General features: G+C 39.1%; 2 protein-coding genes across 2 annotated transcripts; one reads left to right on the forward strand and one right to left on the reverse strand.

The window, feature by feature from the left end:
- Positions 1–395: 395 nt before the first annotated feature.
- On the forward strand, positions 396–3,767 carry LOC149014478 (cysteine proteinase mucunain-like). The gene is given in 6 exon segments (XM_089155602.1): positions 396–911; positions 1,502–1,737; positions 1,825–1,965; positions 2,778–2,828; positions 2,830–3,231; positions 3,326–3,767. Coding segments are annotated over 6 exon segments (1,416 nt in total). The 5' UTR covers positions 396–427; the 3' UTR covers positions 3,428–3,767.
- Positions 3,768–6,376: 2,609 nt separating this feature from the next.
- Positions 6,377–9,962, reverse strand: LOC149014479 (uncharacterized). Its single transcript, XM_089157114.1, has 7 exons — positions 9,549–9,962; positions 9,422–9,475; positions 9,191–9,322; positions 8,955–9,063; positions 8,797–8,838; positions 8,641–8,697; positions 6,377–8,570 (listed from the first exon to the last, which is right to left on the reverse strand). The coding sequence occupies exons 1-7, from the start codon at positions 9,692–9,694 to the stop codon at positions 8,040–8,042; spliced, it is 1,071 nt and encodes a 356-aa protein (XP_089013240.1). The 5' UTR covers positions 9,695–9,962; the 3' UTR covers positions 6,377–8,039.
- Positions 9,963–10,094: the final 132 nt, after the last annotated feature.

A 10,094-nucleotide genomic window follows, 5' to 3' on the forward strand; every position in this document is an offset into this window, starting at 1 on the left:
ATGGAGAAAAGGCTCGTGACGTGGAAAAATACAATTCATTCATGCAAACAGATACCGTTACCCACTCAACATAACCTGAGTTTAAGAGAAAAAGTTAACCATAGTTAAATGTGGAGTTGGAACTTGCACCAATCATGATAGTTTGTAATTATGGGACCCACCACAGATGGTGGGCCATGTGCGTATGATAGTAAGCGGCGGAATCTCTACCGTTCTCGATTTCTCTACGTAGGTAGTGTTTGGTTGGCTTTCATCGTTTCCACCCAAATCCTAATCCATCTCTCATTGGACAAACCCTCCTAATAAAGACCTCCATTTTCATCTTTTTCACGCTTTTGCCACCCTCACTCCGCTATTTAAATAGGTCTTCCTCTTTCGCTTTTGGAATTACAGTAGTTCACTTTCCCCTCTTCTCTCCGGAAGAAAAATGGCTTATTCTTCTTCTTCGTCAAAGATGGCTACCATGGTGGCTGTGTTATTGTTTGCGTCTTTCGCTTTTAGTTCAGCTCTGGATATGTCGATCATCAGCTACGATGAGAAACACGAGTCAAGCTCGAGGAGTCAGGACGAGGTGATGGCTCTGTACGAATCGTGGCTAGTGAAACACGGCAAGAATTACAACGCTTTAGGTGAGAAGGAGAAGCGGTTCGAAATCTTCAGAGACAATCTCAAGTTCATCGATGAGCACAACGCCGAGAATCGTACCTACAAGTTAGGTCTGAACAGGTTCGCCGATCTCACCAACGAAGAGTACCGTACCATGTATTTGGGAACCAAGATCGATGCGAAACGTCGGTTAGGGAGACCTAAGAGCGATCGCTACGCTTTCAGAGTCGGCGATAGCTTGCCGGATTCTGTCGATTGGAGGTCTAAAGGTGCCGTCGTTTCGGTCAAAGACCAAGGCCAATGCGGTGAGTAAATTTTTGTTTATTATTCTTATATAATTATGAGAAAAACTACGATTTTGATGCTGCAAGCCTGCAACTACCTCGAAACAATATGAAATGATTTTTTTTTGGAATAAAAATTAACTTTTGAAATCAAATATCTTGAAATTTAAGTGAAAATCTCTCTGATGTCTATTTCCCTTTTATTCTCTTCCTTTCTTTTTCTTTTTGAGTAGGAATTTTCGTCCTTTCATTGCCGAGAAGAAGATTGCGACCATAGCTTTTCATGATAGTCAATTACCTATTTAGGGTTAAATTTTGCAGTTTAATTGGAATTACGGTTTCTCACTCCTGTATTCCAGTTGGAATCATGTGAAAGATTATCTGGTCACGGATTCCTCGTCGGAATCTTTGGATTCCGTTGAAATAGGAGTGGAGCCGTTTCTCATGTTCAGATTCGTTGCCTTTAATGATTGGTATGGTGGTGGGGCCCACTATTTTCCCACCACTGTCGATGTAAAGGCAGGTTCTGTTTCAGCCCAGCGCAGAATCAAAAATAGCCCTGAATTTGGTCTTGTTTCCTGCTCCTCGTTACTAAATGTGTTCATTGACAGGGAGTTGCTGGGCATTCTCGACGATTGCTGCTGTGGAAGGGATAAACCAGATCGTAACCAATGATCTGATATCTTTGTCGGAGCAAGAGTTGGTTGACTGTGACACCACATACAACGAGGGATGCAATGGAGGTCTAATGGACTACGCTTTTCAATTCATCATCAACAATGGTGGTATCGACACCGAAGAAGATTACCCATACAAAGCTGCCAATGGCCAATGTGATACATATAGGGTCAGTATTTTATTTGAAAAATTTCACGGCCTTGTATGTTTGTAAATTTTATTTGCTCCTTCTTAATTCTTTGACTTCCTTTTACAGAAAAATGCCAAGGTTGTTACCATTGACAGCTACGAAGATGTTCCAGTGAATGACGAGAAGTCATTGCAGAAGGCAGTGGCCAATCAACCCATTAGTGTTGCTATTGAAGCTGGTGGCCGGGCATTCCAACTCTACGACTCGGTATATACCCATCTTTCTTGCATTCGTTGTTGGAATTTGAATTTTTTTAAGTGGGCGTTTAATTGGTACGAGCAAAAATATTAAATTTTCTGACCAAGTGGTTGTGGGCGTTTTTAATTCATTCTGTTTCATATTTATGGTATAGCAACGGAAAAAGAGGGCAATGACACAAGATGTTCCCTATGGGTTGGATTATATTTATACTCGAGTCATGCTTGCTGCAATTCTCTCTCGCTCTCTTTTTGAAAGGTTTTCTGCTGGTCTCAGGTTGAAACTTTGAGCTAATTCAAGTGTTTGATGACCTAATCGATCTCTTATTTTCAACTAGGGAACTCAGTTAGCTATTTTTGCTTAGACTTATCAATCTATGTGTATTTGGAGAGATCTTCAGACCAAAATCCAAATGGATCACTGACTATGACTTACTGTTTATTTTAGTTTTCTTGCAAATCGTGTGTTTCTGAGTTTCCTGAATTTTGTGTTTGTAAATAACCAAGGATAGACTGTTCTTAGGGTTAATTGGCAGGATATACTCGTATCAGAGATGTTAAAACATTTAATATCCCTTGAATATCTCAAGAGGAAAAGAATCAATCGCTTGAGCTGACTAAAGTAACTCTCTTTTTTCTTTGGGCTTCTGAAGACAAAACAAGTAGTTCGTCTTTGTATAGAAAGATGTCTTCAGAAGAGGATCTGCGCATAAAATTTTATGCGCATGACAGAAGCTTTTTGCAGTTCAAGAGTACAATCTGGATGGGACCATTTACAAGCATATATCCTGGAACTCAAATCTTCCTTTCTATTATTTACAGGGTGTTTTCACTGGGGTTTGTGGGACGGAGCTTGATCATGGTGTGACTGCTGGTCGGTTATGGCACGGAAAATGGCGTCGATTACTGGATTGTAAAGAACTCATGGGGTTCCAGTTGGGGTGAGGCTGGATACATCAGGATGGAGCGTAATTTGGAATCTGCCCTTACTGGCAAGTGTGGAATTAGTATCGAACCCTCTTACCCCATCAAGAAGGGCCAGAACCCGCCCAACCCTGGCCCTTCTCCACCCTCTCCAATCAAGCCACCCACTGTCTGTGATAGTTACTATACCTGTCCCGAGAGCAACACCTGTTGCTGTATGTACCAATATGGAAGCTATTGCTTTGCATGGGGATGCTGCCCTCTTGAGTCTGCCACTTGCTGTGATGACCATTACAGCTGCTGCCCACACGAATACCCCGTCTGCAACATTGATCAAGGGACTTGCCTGACGGTATTATTGCACTTTTTATTATTTTTCATGGCTCAGCTATTGATTTTTATCTCTTAAATAAATTGCTTGCTTACAGTCTTTCTTATTGAAACAGAGCAAGAACAACCCACTTGGAATCAAGGCATTGAAGCGCACCCTTGCCAAGCCTGTTAGGAATTTCGGGACTGCTGGCCACAGGAAGAGCAGCAGTGCTTGAGAGTCAGGATGCCGTAGGGGTGTTATGGGCTAGACAGGTTTAATTAATGGTGCTGTGCGAAGGATTGCTGTTCTTGGTAACTGTAGGTGGGATAAGTTCACCTAGATACTTGCTAGTATACCAACAACTTCTTGATCTACAATTGCAGATAGATACCAGTCTGTCGATTCACCTTTTATCATTGTACATAACTTATTTATCGGGACGCATTATTATTTTACCGCTTTATGTTCTCTGTAAATCAAAACTTTCATTCCCCATGGTCATGGTGAATCATTTGTCCCCTGCCATAGTTATGCTCATAATTCAGTTTCATCTCTTTATCTTTACTAGTTCTTTATTTAACCGTGTCAGTCTTATTGCACATGATCATACTAGTCATAATCTAAATATACTTGAAAGTGAGCTTTGTGTTTGAAAGGTTGTGGGCTTTGAAGAACAGTTTCTGAAGAGAATAATTGGGTCAAAGGATCTTAGTCTGTTGAAACTTGAAAGAACTGATGCATTATGGTTGCAGAGTTAAGTTCTCTGTGAGTCGAAGCACTTTAGTTTGTTGATGTTATTCTTGTTTATTTATAAAATCTCTCTGGTAAAACCTTTCCTACCTCAGGTGACTTCTGCCATTCGCCTCTTCTGCTTCTCTCTGCCTATTGTTGCCATGCTCTCCTCTTTGGGTTAAATAACTGTCCCAATTTTTCCTCCAACGCAAAACTTAAACACGGAGGAATTCAAGCCGCTGTTCCAGTCCATATAGATTCTGCCATAGCCGTTGTTCGCCTGTTGCTGCAGTTGGATAGTTTCTCCTGTAAGAAACTGACACTTCCTGGTAAACCCAGGATCGAGTTTTCCTTAACCCACAGCGAAGTAAGGAATAGTGGAGAGCCTTTTAGAGCTATAAACTCGTTTGCTCCTGGGAGAAACTGAAAATCTTGATGTTAACAGAGGAAATTTCATCTAAACCATGGAAGAGGAATTCAAGAATTCCTTACTGATGCATTTGAATAGGTTCAGGGACTGAAGAGCATCTTGAAATGCATGGCGGCCCAGTTTGAACTTTGAATCTTAACTCTACTTGATGTTGTGTTGTTGCTCCATACTTTGGCTCAGACCTTTTAGTCTCATAGTCTCTATCTCTGTGGCTATTACATGCCAAGTCCTTGAAACTTAGGATGTAAAAGTTGCATCAGAAGCCACCTTACATGTAGAGGTCTAAATGGATAACCAAAATTTGCATTCGCATTCGCATTCACATTCATTTAGCAGTATCCGAATCCGTCTTATTACTAGTAGGATGTGAATATGGTATACCCCTTTACAACCGATTAAGTTACTAATTTGAATTTTTTTTTCCTTTTATAATTTTTTACTTGAGATATGTGACTATATTTCTAGATTTCTTACTAAAATAACTACCAAAGTTCCTATATTCTTAAATTTCGAACCTAACCTCACAAATAAAACGGTAAAGACGCCAACAAATAGTTGAAAACTTGTATTCATGCCCATTTAGGATATTATCTGAATCAGTTTGAATCTGCTTGAAAACCAATAGGATATTATCCGAATCCGTTCGAATATAATAGGATGTAGATATGCTATTATCACTATCTGATCCCTTTACACCCCTACTTACATGTTCTTGATACATGTACTCTTCATAGGCATATAATTTGAATTTCAATGTCCAATGGGCTTTGAATATAAACCCATTCCATTTCGACATTTTATCTTTACTTTCCCCCTTTAGAACGTTGGGCACCCCTAAACAGGGTTTGTTCAGGCCCAGCTGAAATTTCTAAAGTTGTTAATAGAGGATAGACGGCGAGAAATCGAAGAATTACAAACCAACGTACAAAAAAGAGTTTAACTCTATACCAATAAGTTACCCTACCCAAAAACTGATAAATTATATATTTTTTTTTTTTTTTTTTTTTGTTGTTTCTCCTGCTATGATACAAGAACTCCATGAGTACATGGACACGAAGGCTTCTCCAGCTTATCACTTAAGTAGGAGAGACGGACCATAATGGTATTGTGCAGGTGGGTGGGAATATAAAGTTGTGAAGTCTCATTCCAATGGTCCATGAATGTGATAGAGGGGGGCCTATACCCCATATGGCATGCCATGCCATTCCACTATTCCAGTGGCTTTGATCCCACCTCTCACCTCTGCTGTTTGTTTTAGGGGAAAAAGTAACCAACCAACCAAACAAAAGGTCTTGTCTGTTGCTTAAAAGCAGTTTTGTGGGTCAAAAATAAGGTAGGAAACTTCAAATTCCACAGCACCTTTGTTCCCTGTGGACTATATATATAAACCCTTGCAATTAGTGTGAAAACTGTAAATTTCGTCTTTCAGTTTTGAAAAAAAATTACATGATTAGCTATTTATAAGTTTTTCCTCACAAAATAACCACTCAACATTTTAATTAACAAAATTAACTAAAATTGACTTTCACTATACAAAACTAACCAAAACAGTGATTTTGGCATCTCCTTTGACATTTTTTAACCTAAAACTAACCACACAAAAAGGGGAAATCATTATTTTGTCCAAAAGGAAAAAAAATCACTATTTTTTCATACATTTGGACATTTTTATTCCAATGTTAGTATGGTCAATTTTAAGGGTCAAAATGTCCAAATAGACAAAAAAAAAAATCACTATTTTTTTTTATAAACACAAACTCAGTTTTAACTAGTTTTGTTAAGTTAAGTGAAACATTGGGTGACTACTTTTGTGAAGGGGGGAACCTAAAAATAGCCAATAATGTAATTTTTCATTTATTTTTCCCCCCAGCAAGGGATATTGTGGTTTGGGAAGTAATGGCAACCTAATATATATGGTTGTACTTCATTTTTCACACCAAGGAACCGTAACACAAGGGATTGAAGCCCTCCTTTTCCTTCCAATTAGTGAGATCCCCCGGTGTGGCCAATCGCTTTATTGTGAAAGACTAGGCCAGCCCATTTTGCCGTAAATACCTCTATATTCTGCTGAGTAGAACTCGACAATGGATTTGAATAAGTGATTTGAAGACTTCCTTTCCTCGATCTTGATTTGAGTAAAAATTCACCATTTTTTTTTTGGCTTAAGCATCAAGGAACAATGAATGGCATTGAAACTTCCACATATGGGAAAGTTACGCATACTTAAAGGTATATGCCCCTTACACTTTTCTACCACATAAGCTTAGGACCAATCTCTAAATGCTGACAGAACTAATTAAAGATGTGGCTCACGTGGGCTTCACCCCGGTGGAAAAGAATGAGGGAATACAAACCTCAACCCTGACGAGTAAAGGATCCAATGTTGACCTCTTAAGAATCATTGGTGAGAACCCAAACTTCCCTAAGATGAGTATGGGAATTGTAGCATTATCTATCATTTCAGGCCAGAAATGAATGAAAATGGCAAAGTTTCCTACCCCATTGTATCTCACAAGATTGTGCAGTGCCGTTTTGAAGACTTTTGTCTTTCACTAAAACAAGATTCCTAATTTCCTACTGTGCCCACAAGAGTGAACTCATCCTTTTAGTTCAATGATGTCTGTCATTATCTTCTTCAGTTTGCAAGTTGCAGACCACCTCCATTAAAGCATGAATCTGCAAAACACTACAGTAGAAACACACAAGGAGAGCAAAGGGATGGCTATTAGATATGAATCACAGACAAAGTAGATAAGTAAGAGACCCTTGGCCAGAGGAAGTTATCAATTAGTACAAATAGCCCAAGCATCCATGAAACTATAACACTGAAGGAAGCTAAATATGTATGTTAGGAGATTTTGGGCTAATTATCCATGATTGTTTTCATATGTCTAGAACATTAAGTATACAATGTTCAGGTGTATTACTGAATTGTGTCTATTTGGTTGTCGCATTGGCTTAGAAAGAAAAGGATTGAAATGGGACTCTTTTCATCTTTAGCTACGGTTCTTAAAAAACAGAACATTAAAGAGGGTTTGGAAGAGATTGAGGAGACCCAGATTCCTACTCAAGTTCCTCCCAGACAAAGGAAATCACAAATAATGTAATGAATACATCACATGGCATAGCTGGGTTGGGATTGAATGGTCCCTATCATTCACCCGACAGAGAGGCAAGATTAAATTGAGGAAGAGAGACGAGAATTGCTAAAGAGATCTTTTTCAAAATCCAAGTAAGATTCCATTTTTATGGACATTTTGATTATTTCGGTGGTGTTTGATGTCTTAAATTGTTGGAAGGACAGAAAAAACTGTTGGAAGAGGCAGAGAAACCTACTTTGATTGATAAGAGGCAATAAGAGACACAAACAAGCATCAATAATGGATCCGGAAGGGACCATTTTTCGTGTGGAGCTGGTCTCAATCAATTGCTGGCTTCTGTAACTAACCAAAATGAAATAGAGAAAATGTTTGACCGTACTATATTCTTCTACTTGATCTAAATATCTCTGTTCTGCAAACACGGAGAATTACGGAGAAAGCAAACATAAATTTCAAAAGGGGGAATAATACATTGATTCAACTGTTTTATCTGATATTCTACATGACTAATTAACTGAGCTTAAACCATCTTCTTGCTAAGTATCAAAGATGCACTTCTCCTCTTGATCTTTCCGGCTTGATTTCTAGTTTTGGGTTCTGGGTTTGGCTTCTTCAGAGAGATCCATCAGGCCAGCTTCAACCTTAGTCTCGGAAATTTCTCCCAACCCAGCTTCATTAATCACTGAACTCTGAATTGTTGTACTGCTATTTAAAGTTCTATCAGGAACAGTAATGGCATTCTGCTGGGGAATCACGGAGGGCAGTTTAGATAACAGAACTCCTAGACTTCTGGACATGAAGGGTAAGAGTGGTGAATTTGAATAAAATGGTCCTCCAATGCTTGTTTGAGGGCTATTCCAGCCCAAATTGATGGATTTGATCGGAAATTCTTCCAGCCTTTCACCATAGCATCTCTTACCACTGATACCCAGATGTTTGTCTTCAACCAACAAAGAAGTTTCCTTGTTCTCCATCATCTGGGCGTTCTGTTTTGAGCTATCTGGATATTTTTGGATGGGTAGATAAGGTCTCTGCATTCCTAAGACTCCAGGTATGCTCTGGAGATAACTGAACTTCCTCTGTGTGCTTATCACCAGGTTGAGATCTTCCAGGATCTGAATAAACAGACCATCCATCAAGAGAGAGAGAGAGAGAGAGAAAGAGAGCGAGAGAGAGAGGGAGCACCTTATCTAGTGAACCCAGTTGCACAATGCCTTCTCTAACAGAAATGATTGCTATAGTCTGGGAAGAAAAAAGAAACAAGCTCTTCAATGGCTCAGCAAGAATTAGAAGTTCAAATAAATAAATAAAGAAATAAAATCTTTTTATAAGTCAACCTACCTGAATGCCTGAATTGAACTGAGCATCCCATTGTTTAGGTTGCTGTTTGATTGGGAAAGGAAGCAGGATTCTCAGTAAAAAGGTTAAAAAGACATTTCTTCAATCCCTAATGTATTTATGTTGAGCTAAAAAGAAAGAATACTTTTTGTGGTTCTTACAGGTTCCATTGATCCACTCCAAGAAGTAATGAAGTTGGAGTTGTTCCCATTTGGGGTTTCCTTAAACACCCATTTGTGACTGTTGTCTGCTGCAACTTTCCCCACCAATCTAAGAAAGAAAAACACAACTTATTTCTCAAAATCAGTTTTTGTGCTTGTTTTTACCATTTTCATGAGAAAAAATAAATGAAGAAGAAACTGTGAGAATGAAATGACAATTGAGGATCGTCACCAACCCTTCTCCATAGTTGTAAACCTCATGTGACATCTTAAAGAAGACTTCAGCTCCAAACCTCCCTTTACTGCAACCATCTCTTGCTCGCTCGCATTCGTAGAAATCGCAGAACCCATCTTCCCATACAAGAATCCTGAGGCAGAAAAAAAGTGCAGAACACACCAACTAAAAAGCGCAAAGTAAAAAGGACAGATTTTTCCGTAATCCCTCACTTTCAGTGTTGGGTTCGTACCAGTTCCTCCTATTTCCTTTAGAGCGGTCAAAAACACCTCCTCCATAATCCCATCTGCAAACAAAACAATGTGGTTAAAGCGGAGAACTTTTCTGGGTTTCTCATGTCAACTTATTTGGGTTCTTACTTGGGTGGTGGGTAATTCCGAGGAAGGATTCTCCAGAAGACTGCGTAAACCCACTTGGAAGAAGAAGAAGAAGACTCAGAATGTGAACACAAACTTCTCAGGGTGTGCTGTAAGAGACAGTTAAGCATGGGAAGTCCACCTTCCATTGTTGGAAAAGAGAGGAAGAAGAGCAGTGGTTATCTTATTGCCCTTGCTGGGTGTTATGGTAGTGAAGGTCTTGTCTTTTTTTGGAAGAAACAGATCCTTATTATTGTTCCGATCACCATGGAAGGACAGAACACATTATTCAAGTCCGTACACTGTAATTCTAAACCATTTGTAAGGAAAGTCAGAAGACTTAGAAGTTAGAACCCTCACTGTGAGAACTCTCTCTTCTGGAAATTGTTTTGGTGTTGCTCATTAAATGTGAGTACTATGTGCAGTAGTACTGCACACTATGGTTGGGATAGAAAAAATGGTCTAAATTTTCATTTGGACCACACATTTCTTAAAAAGTTATTTTCTATATTTGGGCAAAACAAATAATTGAGGTCAAAATCTCAATTC

The sequence above is a fragment of the Hakea prostrata genome, chromosome 5, assembly GCF_041222555.1.
Source record: "Hakea prostrata isolate BN-2017 chromosome 5, UWA_Hpros_2, whole genome shotgun sequence".
NCBI lineage: Eukaryota > Viridiplantae > Streptophyta > Magnoliopsida > Proteales > Proteaceae > Hakea > Hakea prostrata.